The 14,934-nt window shown below is 44.4% G+C and overlaps 1 protein-coding gene across 4 annotated transcripts in view; it reads right to left on the bottom strand.

The window, feature by feature from the left end:
* ST3GAL3 (ST3 beta-galactoside alpha-2,3-sialyltransferase 3) overlaps positions 1-14,934 on the bottom strand; it is a 201,004-nt gene that overhangs the window by 97,487 nt on the left and 88,583 nt on the right. For all 4 annotated transcript variants that reach the window (XM_060621876.3, XM_060621875.3, XM_060621878.3 and 1 more), the window contains one exon: positions 676-718. In XM_060621876.3, the coding sequence (XP_060477859.2) occupies positions 676-718 (43 nt within the window). The remainder of the gene's footprint in view (positions 1-675; positions 719-14,934) is intronic.

The following is a 14,934-nucleotide window of genomic DNA, read 5'->3' on the forward strand; positions in this document are numbered from 1 at the left end:
TTTGAACCAAGGCAGGCCTGGCTCTAAGCCTGTGCTCTTAATAAATTGATAATTATGACATAGTTCATTATACTACAATGAGATAATCGGTGGCAGAAGGAGAAAATTCACAGGAAGCAGAGGGGGAGAGATCGTGAATTTTGTGCAGGGAAGAGGTAGTCTTTGAGTTTTCCCAGGAGACCAGCAAGGAAAGGGAATTGCAGGCACAGAGAAGAAGCACACGCAAAGGCAGACGGGAACGGGGGGTTTGCCAGTGGCAGAGACAGGAGCTAACGCAGCAGAGGAAGCCTGATCACAGCAGTCTTTTGCACATCAGGCCACAGAGCATCTCTGACAGGCCACTACCTCCTGCTACAATTCAACCATCCTCCGCTCTGTAGCAGAAGCCTTCCCAGGGCCTCCTTGTCCCTCAAACCTGGCAGTGGCTCCTTCTGTAGGGAGCTCCCTGTGCCAGCCAAATCTAAGGCTTCATGTTTGCACTCACAATCCCATCCCCTCTGGGCCCCTGCAGACTATAACATGCTCCAAGATTCTGCTGATGGCGGGGGCGGGGAGCAGAGGTCCCAGGGAGTCCCCCAACAAAAGCAGGGCTGAGGAGGTGACCCTTCGAAGATGGACCCCAGTTCTCACAGACGTCTCTACCACAGAGTCAAGGTGCTTTCTTGTTCTACTCACAGTTTAGAGTCCAGCTTCAGGAGGAAACCCAACCGATCATACTCTGAAAAAGAACAGAAAAGCAGAAAATGTCACTAAAGTCAAGCCACTGTTGACACTAGCAGGTTACATTCCCCAGACACAGATCATGGGGACAGACAACTGCTCAAGGAACAGACCCAAATACATAAGCCGTAACTAAATTCAAGTCTCAGAACTCTTGCTGAACACCTGTTTTATGAAGGACGAGGTTCAATGCCAGGTGTTTCCCAGACCCTCTAGGCCAACCAGTTCCTATGCTGGTATATAACTGCCTTCCTGTTTAAACGTGGTGCTTGACTGAAACTTAGTTAAACCGCAAAACTGGACCCCCAAAGAAGTAACAGGGTTAGAAGCAATTTCTGATTCCTCTAAGCTCTAGTCATAATTTTTGCTGGAGCAGCCGTGTTAACTATGGAGTGAAGATGTGGCAGCCAAGGGGTCCTCAAATCCAGGGCAATGACCCCATCGTCTTCATGACAGGCACAAGGAACTGACAGGTCTGATTACATAAAGGGTAGGAAATTTAGAGTGAAATCTAAAAATAAGTTGTAAGGTGTTTACAACAAACGATAAATCATGAATATTTTAGGTTCTTTATATCTTGTCTCATCCTAAAACGAGGTTGAAGCAGTTTTACAAAATTGTAATGAAGTACAAGATCTTTTAAAAAGAAGGTATCTGGGGGGAGGCACCTCGGTGGCTCAGTCAGTTAAGTGTCTGCCTCTTGATTTCAGCTCAGGTCATGATCTTAGGGCTGTGAGACAGAGCCCCGCATCAGACTCCATGCTGAGCATGGAGCCTGCTTAAGATTCCCTCCCCTGCTCTCTCTCTTTCTCTCTCTAAATAAAAAAAGAATAAAACAAGGAAGATATCTGGTATCTGGGACCACAGGGGAAATAAGCATAAGAAAAATAGTACAGCCAGGATAAGAATACCAAAACTGGATGATCTAAGGTCCTATGTGCTGGCTGGAGCAAGATTATAGATTTACCCCCAAGATTTCTCACAGCTAAAGCTAAATGCGAAGCACTGATGAAATGATTTATAGTGTTCATCAAATAAACCAGGAGAAACACAGCTATCCCTGCTACTAAGACTTGAGGGAAGTATCATGAGGTTATTTCTTATAGCTTTGGTCAATGTTTGCAAAGCGTGTGTGTGTGTGTTTGTGTGTGCGTGGTGTTGGCTATGTCAAAATAAAGCAGTCTATGAATTCAGTTCTCAGTTGGCCTGGCTTAACCTGAGGATAAAACAGAATACCAAGGCCAAACACCTAAATGGCAAAGGCCATGCAGCAAGGTTTTCGAGGAACTCAGTCTTCAATAAGAATGATGGCCAAGAGAAAGAAGGTACCCATATTGACAAGTACCTCACAGGAGCCATTCAGCAAGGCCAACTAAGGCCCAAATCTGTACCCTTTCTTAAACAGCAGAACTGCAGTGAGAGAATAATTCTTCTTAAAATTGAAGATACCGAATAGAACATACAGCTCAACAGAAGGCTTGCCTCCCAGGAGGAAAGTCAAAGCCTTTCCTCAAAATAATTCTGCTTTTGCTCGAACTGAGATAAATGGATGGGAGACTTTGCTTAATATATCAGGAACTCATAAAAGTAAAAAAAAAAAAAAGTGTCAATTTTTAAAATAAAGTGAAAACAAAATTTGCAAAAAGAGTTAGTTTCAAAGGTTAATACTCTTTCAACAATCCTAGTTATCATTCCATAAAAAAGAAAATCTCATTAACTTGCCAACACCTGTTGCTTTCCCCCCATGTGGTCATAACCTTGGGGCAAGTATTCTGCTACTGCTCCTCAGACCCAAGCTAAGACTTCACTGGATATACAATGAATCCACATTTTGGCTGTTTCCTTCCAGAGACTCCAGAGAATGCCCTCCCCTTGTTGCAAACTCAGATGTTGGGGGCCAGGCAAGAACCTAACACAAATGAAGGGAAGGAGGGAATGTGATACCTTTCCAGAGTAACTCATACTACTGATTTCAGTTGCATTAAAAACAAATCCCATTGAAATGTATTTTTTCACCACGTATTTTTGTACAGTAGCCATGATTATCTCTGCGGGTTATTTTCCAATGGCATCTTAAGTTTTGTTTTATGGACACATACACTAATTGCATATTAAACATATGAGAACACTGCATATCTAAAGAAATCCCCTTCATAGCTCTCTGGGACTGTTGTTTTCTCTCTTTTGCTAAAAGACAGGAGTGCCAGAAATATTTCTCTTCATTCTGTTAATTTGAGAAAAGGTAACTGCGTGAGCCCAATAATGATAAATGGCAACTGGCATTGCCTTTGGGTCACAGAGCCACGAGGGAATGGAGCCCATCTGGAGACTCCATGCCCTGTCCAACGGGGAGTTTCCACCAGCGCTAGCGGACGATGTCAGGCAGTAATGCAGGCCCAGCACTGCCACATCTTCTGATTTTTTTTTTTAAGCCAAGGATCTGGGGCACTTGGGTGGCTCAGTCAGTTAAGCGTGCAACTCTTGGTTTCGGCTCAGGTCACAATCTCAGTTGTGTGGGTTCAAGCCCCATATCAGGCTCTGCACTCTCAGTGCTTGAGATTCTCTGTCTCACTCTCTCTCTGCCCCTTCCCAACTCATGCTGTCTCTATGTCTCTCAAAATAAATAAACTTTATAAAGCCAAGAATCTGGATCTTTTCTTTCTTTTTTTTTTAAGTAGGTTCCATGCCCAGTGTGGAGCCCAATGTGGAGCTTGAACTCTCAAGACCCTGAGATCAAGACCTGAGCTGAGCTCAAGAGTCAGATGCTTAACCAACTGAGCCACCCAGGCACCCCAGAATCTGGATCTTTTAAGGTAAAAATTTTCAATGTGTAACTATTGGCAGTAGATTCCACAAAACTTTGGGGAGCACCTGGTCGGCTGTTGGTTAAGCGTCAGACTCTTGATTTTGCCTCAGGTCATGATCTCACGGTCATGAGATCGAGCCCTGCATCGGGCTCTGCACTGGGCATGAAGCCTGCTTGAGATTCTCTCTCCCTCCCCCTCTACCCCTCCCCATCTTGTGTTCTTTCTCTCTGTAAAAATAAAAAAAAATAACTTAAAAAAAAGAAAAATTTAAAGATTATGATGATTAACCAAAATACGTCCACGGGCAGGATTCAGCCAGTGGGCTAACAATCTGTAAACTCTGTCCTAGACTGGCAGCCTGTGAGGACTGGAAGCATTTCTCTTTTGTGGCTGCACACAGTAGATGCTCAATAAATATTTGTCGACTGTTACTACCAGGATTATTTGGTCACAATGGTCATAAATCCAAATCAAATTAGTCTAACAGGATGCTAAAAAGAATATTTCAGTCCAGCCTCCGGGATGATAAATTTCAGACACTAACGTGAGGTTCTAGACTGAGATGTAAATTTTCAAAGGAAATATCTGAAAACTGAAAAATTTCAAAGGAAATATCAAATCAAAATGATCTGAAAGGCCCTCCCTACATCAAATATAAAAGTAACCGGCAATGAGAAGTTAAGGAAAGAGAATTTGAACAACTTGCCTGGACTGAGCAGTGCTATGGACTCCTCACTTAAGGGGCAGAATGAGTACTTGTCTCTCCCTCATGCCTGGTGAGGGAAGCTTAACTTTGACCCTTAAAAAATGGGGAACACAGTGGACTTCTAGGTGCTTGACTTCTACCTGACAAGTGTAAAGGCCACAAGATAGGCTGGATGCAGGAACTGGTCTGCACTCCTGGAATTTGTTGTAAAAAAGGGTGCATAAATGAGCGAGAGTGGGTTTGTTTTAGGTCCTTTCCAAAACACGGGTCCAGAGGGTTGCCAGGGGCCTCAGCAGACAGCAGTGGGGACAGACACTGGGAGTCCTAGGGGCCACAGGAGTGAGTGACAAGGTTTGGGCAAGTACATGACCTCCATCAGGGGAGCTGTACAGCAGAGGTCCCTAGTTGCAGGGGTCTCCAAAATGCCTCCCAGAGCACCCACAGGCGTTAGTTTTAAACACTCAACAGCTCAGACAGCGCTGACACTATCTTATGTCTTTTCTATTCACATTGTCTCTTTCCCTTCCCCACCGATTCCAGAGAGGTCAGAAACCACAACCAGCATCCGAGGAGGAGTGGGAAAATGACAGGCAGGGCACATCCCCTTCCCAGGGTCAGGCACCTGCTGGTACTAAGCCCTAAATGCAGGGAGGGGAAGTCACTGTAGCTTTGAATGAATTGAAAGCTATGGCTCTTACATAAGGCCAGATACTCTAATTTTGGAATTGGTGACTCAATGTGACCATGGGATTTTTAGTACCTCCTCGATATCAAAAAATTCTCTGGACTTCCCACACTGAAAACATTTTAAGAGGGCACAGGGAGACAAAATAAAACCGGCTTTGATTATCTCCTGATGTGTCTTGGACGTTCAATACACTGGTTGTACTAATCTAGGCAAAAAGGGCAATGTAATGGTTCACGCAACCAGTGTGGAAAGGGTCAAGGTACAGAAGGTTTCAGGGACCACAGAAAGTGACTGGACCACCACTGCGCCTCCCTGAGTCATTGCTCTCCCCTGACCAGCTTCCTTCCTCAGTTAGAAAACATGCTGCTGGCAACCTTCAGATACACACCTTCAGCTTTGCCTCTGAAAGGGACTGAGACTCGGTCTCTGCACAAAATGGCAAAACTCCCAGGGAAGGGCCAGGAGTGGCCTTGTGTACATCTGTTCCTCACACCCGCTCTAATCACAGTGACAGGAAGCAAGGATTGTAAAAAAATTACTACTCCCACATTACACATGTGGTTAGAAGAATTTACCAGAAGAACGGACATGCCGTCCTGAACAAATGCAGGCTCTCGGGAACAGTAGGAAGTCTTTGGAAAACATACAGCTAGCTCAGTCTCCGCAGAAAATAGGTATAGCCATGGACGATATTAAATGGACCACTGTTAAAATGGGCTTCGGACTTTTTCCTTCCCATCCTCATTCTGCCGTGGGTTTTTTCTTCCCTGACCAATCTCCTTTTATTTAAAAAAAAATTTTTTTTTTAACGTTTATTTATTTTTGAGACAGAGAGAGACAGAGCATGAACGGGGGAGGGTCAGAGAGAGGGAGACACAGAATCTAAAACAGGTTCCAGGCTCCGAGCTGTCAGCACAAAGCCTGACGCAGGGCTCGAACTCACGGACCGCGAGATCGTGATCTGGGCCGAAGTCGGCTGCTCAACCGACTGAGCCACCCAGGCGCCCCACCAATCTCCTTTTAAAATCTTTCTCATAATGCGCTCTGGCTTACCTCCCTCGACCTCCTTGCAGACTTGAAGCCCCGCTCTGCCATATGAGACCTCACTTTTCCTGTGGCTTTCAAGGGGAAGCTGCTTTTTCTGTCAGATGCCAAGTCCCTGTGGCCATGAGGGGGAAGTTCTTCTGATGTGCTGTGGTGGTTTTTTTTCATCACTTTTCTTGGGTTTGGGGTTCCTTGAGCTTCTTAGATCTATTATGGGTCTATGGTTTTCATCAAATTTGAAAAATTTCTGGCCATTATTTCTTCAAAAAATTTTCTGCCCTCCCCTCTCTGGGGGAGTTCCAGTGACACAAGTATTAGGCTGCTTGATGCCCCACCACTCACTGATGTTCTGTTACTTTTTTTTCCCAGTAATTTTGCTCTCTTATTATTTTAGATACTTCCTATTGCAATATCTTCCAGTTGACTACTCTTCTCTTCTGCAGTGTCGAATTGCCTGTTTATCCATCTCGTCTGCAGTGTCGAATTGCCTGTTTACCCATTCAGTATGTTTTCATCTCAAACACTATTTTTTCACCTCTAAATTTCTTTTTCGTGTCTTATATGTCTTTCCTTAATATTCTCATGCTTTCTTCTACCTTCTTGAAGATATGGACTATGTTTTAATGTCTTTGCCTACTAATTCTATCTTTTGTGTTATCACTAGGCTTATTTCTATTGTTTTTTTCTCATTATGGGTTGTATTTTCATGCTTTTCTGAATTAGTTAGTCATTCTTTACACACACACACACACACACACACACACACACACACACACACACACACACTTTTTAATTTTAATTCCGGAATAGTTAACATACAGTATTATAGTAGCTTCAGGTGAGCCTGGTCACTCTTGACCGGATGCCAGCCATGTGAATTTTACTTTGCTGAGCACAGAATATTTGTGCATTCTTTATTTATTTTTGAGGTGCAGTTAAATTACTTGGAAACAGTTGGATCCTTTCAAGGCTTGCTTTCAAGCTTTGTAGGATTAAGATGAGAGGCAAAGTGGACTTTCATCTAGGGCTAATTTTGCACCACTGCTAACACTGCCCCACGACTAAGGCAATGCCCTTCTGAATGTGCCATGGATGCCCATGTATTATGATGCTTCACCACTATTCCCAGCCCTGTGTGAACTGTAGTGAGTCTAAGGGGACCCTCTACAGATCTCTAGAGCTGTCTCTGTGTGCAGCTCTTCCCTCTTTGGTACTTATGAATTCTGGCAGCCCTTCTCTCAAATTCTCAAATCTGTTTCCTCTTAGGAAGACTCTAGGATCCTGTATGGGTTCTTCTTCCCTGTGCAGGGGTCTGGAAACTCCATCCAGGCTGTTAGCTTGGACAATTATAGGGCTAACCTCATTTGTTCCTCTTCTTTCAGAGACCAGTGCTGTGTGCTACCTATTGTTCAATGTCAGAAAAAATTTTTTCATATATTTTGTCTGTTTTGTTGTTGTTGTTGTTGTTGTTGTTTTCCCTCTTTCTTTGCTTTTTCCTTATCCAGGGTAGACTTCACCCCACTCAACTATTCAGGTTAGCCTGCCCAACGATCCTTCCATCGCACCCAAACCCAACCTCTCATTCCTGCCCAACCCCTCTCCTGAGTCCCAGACTTATATATTCAGCTGTCTGCTGCACATTTCCACCTCCTACAGACACCCGAAACTCAGGCTGCCCCACACAGAGTTCACAATCACAGAACTCACATACCTGTAGAGCCTGGTTCTCCTCCTGTATTCCCTACCTTAATGAATTGTACCACTATTCACCCAGCTGCCCAAGCTTGAAACCTGAGAGAATTACTTGATTTCTGTTTCCTTCTTATTTAATTACCATGTCCGTTTTTTAAGTTTCTATTTAAATTTCAGTTAGTTAACATACAGTGTAATATTAGCTTCATGTGTACAACATAGTGATTTAATACTCCCATACACCACCCAGTGCTCAGTACAACAAGTGCCCTCCTTAATCCCTAACACCTATTTAATCCATCCTCCCACTCACATCTTCTCTGGTAACCATCAGTTTGTTCTGTATAGTTAAGAGTCTGTTTTTTGGTTTGCCTCTCTCTCTTTTTTTTCCCCTCTGCTCATTTGTTTTGTTTCTTAAATTCCACATGTAAGCGAAATCATATGGTATTTGTCTATCTCTTATTTCGCTTGCCATAACACTCTCTGGCTCCATCCATGTCCTTGCAAATGGCAAGATTCCATTCTTTTTTAAGGCTAACATTCCATTGTATATATATACACCATATCTTCATTTTCCATCCATCAATTGATAGACACTTGGGCTATTTCCATAATTTGGCGATGGTAGATAACACTGCTATAAACATTGGAGTGCTTGAATTACCATGTCCTTTTAATTTCATCTTCTAAATGGATCTCCAACCCACTTACTTTTGTTCATTTTTGTTCTCTAAGAAGCCAGCTTTACCTCTCATCTGGATTACTGCTAGGCTTCCTGCCTCCTGTCTTGTCCCCCTCTAATAGATTTTTCCTGATGTGATCAGAGCTATCTTTCTATAGGACAAACATGGTTATGTCATAACCCTGCTTAAAACCTTTGAACAGCCTCTACTGTTCTAAGAACGAATCCCAGTCTCTTGATTCATAAGGTCCTTCAGGATCTGACCTACAGTGACCATTCCAACTTTACTTTTGGAGTCCCTATATTACCGCCACCCTGCCCCTGCCAAAGTCTATGCTCTGACCAAACTGAACTATTTTATTTGCCTCCTAAGTATCTTTACAATCTCCAGCCCTTTGTACCCGCTTTTCCTTTCACTTAAAACATTATTCCTGGGGCGCCTGGGTGGCTCAGCTGGTTAAGTGTCCGACTTCAGCTCAGGTCATGATCTCTCGGCCCGTGGGTTCAAGCCCTGTGTCAGGCTCTGTGCCAACAGCTCAGAGCCTGGAACCTGCTTTGGATTCTGCGTCTCCCTCTCTCTCTCTGACCTTCCCCTGCTCATGCTCTGTCTCTCTCTCTCAAAAATAAATAAACATTAAAAAAAATTTTAACATTATTCCCAACCCCTTTCCACATTGGTTCTTTCCTACGCATTGCTCCTAAATGATCCAGTCACCGCAAACTCAGAATGCCGCAAATCAGATTTATGCGCACCCTGTTCCCCAGCCACGTTTTTTGTTTTGTTTTGTTTGTTTGCTAGTGCCATTGCCATTCAGTACTTCAAGGCAGACATGTTTGGTATACTCTTTCTCATTTCTAAATACAGATCCTGTTCCCTAAACCACGGCCACTGCTTTTGCCGCATATGCACTGTTGCTTAGACCACACAGCCACCTCTCACTCTGTACCTGTCTCCCTAGCCTCACCTTCCATCACTCCTCTGTGTGCAGCCTCTATGCCTGAGAGCTACTCAGACCACGTTACCTCTCTTTGTAATGCCCTCCCTCAGCCTGCTGACTTGGCAAACACCCACTCATCCTTCACGATTTTGGTTGTCACCGAAGCAAAATCTAACAGGTATTTTTGTAGAGCCACAAGACCTTTCATGGCTTGGCTTTTAGCTACCTTTCCATCTCCATCTTCCACTATCTTGCCCCCTGTGCCTGCTGCTCAGGCCATCCCAGCCTTCTTCAGTTCCCTGCATAAGCCGTGAGCTCCCTCGGCATAGGACTCTTTTGTAGAAGCAGCTTTTTTCTGCCTGAAATGTGCTCTCATCTCTTTACTCGTGTTAATTCCTGCTTATCCTTTAGACTGTAGTTCAAACGTACTCTCTTTCAGAAGAGCATTTGTTGACCCTCCTGCCTCGGATGTGCCCACTCTTACATGCTCCTCGAACGCAGCATTAGAGCATCAACGATTACTTGCCCTCACGGCACTTCTGCCTCCCCTTGGAAACAAGTCGCTTGAATTTCTTTTAAGGAACTGCCTTTCTTCTACAGCAGGCAAGTGGTGAGACTGTCAGTGGGATTTGCCTGTCCAGAGTGGGGGCACTCGACAACAGCTAGGTTAGCCGGACCCTTCTCTCTTAAGCGGCGTGGCACTGGGGAGAGCAACAGGATGCTGAAAAAATGGACCACTGGTTGCAATCTAGATTCCTGGCACTGCCTTTGTGTCCTGAGGGCCGGCTGTTTGACGCTTAATTTTATTCTATGGGTACCCGTGTCCTTCCAGTAAATTCCTTTTTCTTTTAAACTAGCCGGGTTCCGTTTCTGTTGCTTGCAATTAAACAATCCTAGCTATATGTATCTGTATCTCTAGCCCCTCGTATGGGGTGTGGCAGAGAGGCGGTATTCCGTAAATGTGCTAAGCAAATGGAAGAATGAAGGGAGTGACCTAATGACCAAGAGAGTCTAATAGTAACCTCAAGACCTGGATTCTTTGTCTTCCTCCACCCTTGCAAGGGGGCAACATTAAGAGCATAACAATGGTGGCATCAGTGGCTTCATCTGTCACTAGCCCACCACCTTTTGCAGTGCTCTGGCCACTTCTGCTCCCAGCCCTACAGATAACTGCATCACAGTCACCTCTGCTTATGCAGAGGCTGCCCTGCTCTTCTGGGGAAACTCCTCCCCTGTATCGGTTTCTGGCTTTTACTTTGGGGTTCCCTTTTGAGGACTCCACACTTGCCAAGGTTAATTCCCTCCCGGCATTTATAATAGCCTAAAACTTAACTTCCTCCACAAAGACTTTCTGAGGCTTCTGACTGCCCGTTTCCAGCACACCCGGGGATCTTACCAACAAGCACCCCACTCTCATATTCATAAGCTGGTACTGGTGGTTGGATCTGTGCCCAGCTCCTCATAGAGTTCCGGGACTAGCAGGGAAGCTTAAGTCTAGTGTTCAGGAAATATAAACCAGAGAAAGCAATCAGGAAGGCCGAGGCATAATGCTCTGGGACACAGGAGCAGAGCTTCCTACCGTCGGGTTTGCGCAAGGCAAATCTGCAGATCGCAGAGCATCTCACTGTTTATGAATGTGTTTTTGAAGTTGCATGTGAATTCGGTTTTACAATACGGAAATGCTAGTCTGAGCATTTCTTCAGCGTCAACTCACATCTGGGGAAGTTGGCAGTAAAGCCTGGGCCTCACTGACAGTCCACTGATCCCAAATCTGTAGTAAGTACAGAAGACTCTGGGACTCACCAGTCAGCCAGGCATAATGTAGGTTGATGTGCATATACAGCACCCCCAGCACCTGAAGGTATTCTCTCCTCAGGTGTCAAAGCAGCAAGCCCACAGCTATGCAGTGAAGGAGAGATGTTTAGTCTGGTGGTTTGGGCTTCCTGCCTTAGCCAGGCTGCAAAGCTCAGCAGTACAAAACCCCCTGGCCGAGGAGCACATGTGTGTCCTTTGCCTGGCTCCAGGTGGGAAGTGGCATGGATAATGCAAATATCTGCTCTTCTCCTCCTGCACCTGTACCAAGTCAGACCTGTGAATGCACACGGTGCTTTTTCAAATGACTCAGGTCTCCGAAATTAACCATTAACTCTTCCATTTCCATTCCAAAGGACTAGGTCAGTGTTCTGAGCTCACATAAACTCCTAGAAGGTTCAGAAACTGGACATAAACAAAAGGGGGCTATGTGCTCAAATGTGTATGTACCTAGTGACGAAGCCTCTCTCTCTAAAAGGCCAAATTCACAAAAATTACAAGGAGAAATATACAAGTCTCTTGTCATCATAATGGGAAACACAACCACTGAAAAACCAGGCTCTCTGAATCAGTGAGAATTCAAAGGATTTGAGCAGAACAATTAATAAATTTGAACCGATATAGACTACCTTACATCCACTGAGTGGAGAATGCACATTCTTTTCAAGCATATATGGAACATTTATGAAAACTGACCACCTCTGAGGCTCAAACCCTGATATGAAAATTTATGAACACTGAAACAAGCTCAAGCTTTTCACTTAAAAATCTGAAAATATTAGGGCACCTTCGTGGCTCAGTTGGTTAGGCGTCTGACTCTTGGTTTCAGCTCAGGTCACGATCTCATGGTCTGTAAGTTCTAGCCCCGCACTGGGATCTGTGCCGACAGTGCAGAGCCTGCTTGGGGTTCTCTCTCTCCCTCTCTCTCTGCCCCTCCCTGCCTGTCTCTCTCTCTCAAAATAAACAAACTTTAAAAAATTTTGGAAAATATTTATTTTATAGCAATTCAACATTTAATATATTCCATAATACTTTGTATTTCACTTTGTTCATAATTCCGAAAAGAAAATTATGAATGCTTGGGGTGCCTGAGTGGCTCAGTCAGTTAAGCATCTGACTCTTGATCTCAGGTCAGGTCATGATCTCATGGTTTGTGAGATCAAGCCCCACCTCAGGCTCTGCGCTAACATCTTAGGGCCTGCTTGGGATTCTCTCTCTCCCTCACTCTCTGCCCCTGCTCTCTCTCTCAAAATAAATAAATAAACATTTAAAAAAAGAAAGTTATGAATGCTTTCACAATGCCCGATTTACACACAGTGTCTTCCTGTTTATCTCAGCATGGTGTACAAATTAGTATCACTCTCAGCCTCTGTTCTCTCTCACGTGTAAACAGCTGGGAGCACTGCATGACACAGCGAGATCCTCTTCTAGAATGAAGGGAGACCTCCCTGAAAGTTCCCCAAGCCAAGTATCCTACTCTAGCCTCATCAGCAGGCCACTGAGCCCCAGAATGGAATTTCTGGGAACACAGGTGCATGTCGCGAGCCAACTGTGCTGCTGGCATTTTTGGTCTCCAGTGACCCACTTCCTTTTTTCATTCTAAGGGACCGCCAGAAATTCCCACCAGCTGTCCCTATGCTCTGCACAAAGCAGATGTTCATTAAGTAATTGCTGCTGCCCCCCACGTGAATCACGGGAGTTAACCACGGCCCGAGAGGGGCTGGCCAAAATGCAAACAGCTCCCACATCATCTCAAGTCAGGGAAATAAATCATAATGGAGGATCAATTAATCAAAGACAAACTAAAATAGGAAAAGCAGTATCATAAAATAAACAGAAAAATTCACTGACCTAGACTAAATTAAGTGACCCAGTAAAATAACTTAGAAGTTCACACACTGAAATCCAATCTCAAACGGGTGCACATCGGCATGGGGGCAGAGAGGGCCTCGCAAGAAACTCCTGATAAGCCCCGATCTCCTGTGACTCTGCACCACGCTCCCTCTGAGCACAGCACAGCTGTGACACACCTGGGGACAAAGGAAAGTGGAACCTCCCCTGGAAGGTAAAAGCCCCAGCCCAGCCAGTGGAGGCAAAGGGGTCATGTACCCATTTCCCCTCTGTCCTGGGAAAATAGCAATGTCCAGTGTCCAGAGCAGGGCATGCAGTGAATTCAATTCTATTCATGATAGCAAGCGTGTCCAGACCATGTCAGGCCATCTCGCGTGAAGCTGCAGCAGAATTTTGGTGGAAAACACGTCAAAAGAGCAGCTGGGGCAGGAAAAAAAAAATGGCTCACTCTGCAATTTGTATCTTAAACTTCATGGAGCTTACCACCTAGTAGGTAGAGAAGTACAAATAATCACCAAGCAATTATTGTATAAAATAAGACAGAGTCCCTCTCTCCAAACAAAAATAATTTTATTTTTTCCCCAGTTTAGGGTTAACACATGCTTACCATATAAGTTTTTTTACATTTGGATTTTCATTTTATTTTTTTAGTTTCTTTATTTTTGAGAGAGAGAGAGAGAGAGAGAGAGACAGAGGCAGAGAGAGAGAGAAAGAGAGCGCGCACAAGTGGGGAAGGGGCAGAGAAAGAGAAGGAGACTTAGAATCTGAAGCAGGCTCCAGGCTCTGAGCTGTCAGCACAGAGCCCGATGCGGGGCTCTAACCCACAAACTGTGAGATCATGACCTGAGCTGAAGCAGGATGCCCAACCGACTGAGCCACCAGGTGCCCCTACATTTGGATTTTGAAAGCATGAAGTAAGCACCATTTGAAATTCTGATTTTCTAAAGTTAATATCTTCAAACGTTTTGGTGACTACCTTCACAGAAATCTCTTTCCATAAATACATGTGTGAACGTGCATATATAATTTTATTTACGTGTGGCCTCAATATACATGTTCTTTGTTCCTGTTTTGTTCACTCAGCAATATCCCTAATGTCTTCTGTGTCAATAAACATAAGACTGCATCATTTTTAATGGCTGTTGGAGTCCATTTCACCATACGGATGTGCCATTTCTATGTAATCCCTAAGTATGTGTTACATGATGGACATTACGGTTTCCATTTTCCTACTTTTCATTCAACAAATATTTGCTGAGCACCTATTATATGCCAGGTACTGTTCTAAGTACCAGGGACACAGTGATAAATAAGATAGGCAAGGTCCCTGGCCAAATTCTACTGGGGGAGACTGACAGTATGCAAGTAAATAGCAGATAATTTGAAGGAAGGATGAGTGCTAAGAAGAAATAAAGACAAACTCTCTTAGAGAAGGACTGGGTGTCAAGAGAGTAGACTACTTTAGACGCAGTGATCCAAGAAGGCCTTTCTGCAGAATGACATTTGAACACAGACCTTGGACAGTCATGTAAAGCAGGAGTAAAGCATTCTAGAGGCAGGAGGCATGGAGTACAAAGGCCCTGGTGCAGGAAGGGGTCTGGCATATTCATGGATTCACAGGAATGACAATGTGGCTTGAGGGCAGAGAGGGACAAAATGGCCTAAGCATTGAGAAAACTCAAGAGAAACCACAGTAGGAGCTAGCAAGTCAGATCCTATAGGTCATGGAGTTTGGGTCTTATTTTAAGTGTACCATGAAGTCAATGGAGAGTTTTCAGTGGGAACAAGATATGATCTGATGTACATTTTAAAAGATCACTCTGGCTACAATGTGGAGAATGGACTACTGGGAAACGACAAATGAGCAGAGAGACCAGTAGATGTTTCCTTATCCAAGGGAGAGAAGATGGTACCTTGGACAGAGCTGCTGGAAAAAGGCTAGACAAGAACACATTGTGAAGACAGAAAAAGTGAGAAAGGGAGAGGAGGGGCAA

Source organism: Panthera onca, chromosome C1 (genome assembly GCF_046562875.1).
Source record: "Panthera onca isolate mPanOnc1 chromosome C1, mPanOnc1 haplotype 2, whole genome shotgun sequence".
Taxonomy (NCBI): Eukaryota; Metazoa; Chordata; class Mammalia; order Carnivora; family Felidae; genus Panthera; species Panthera onca.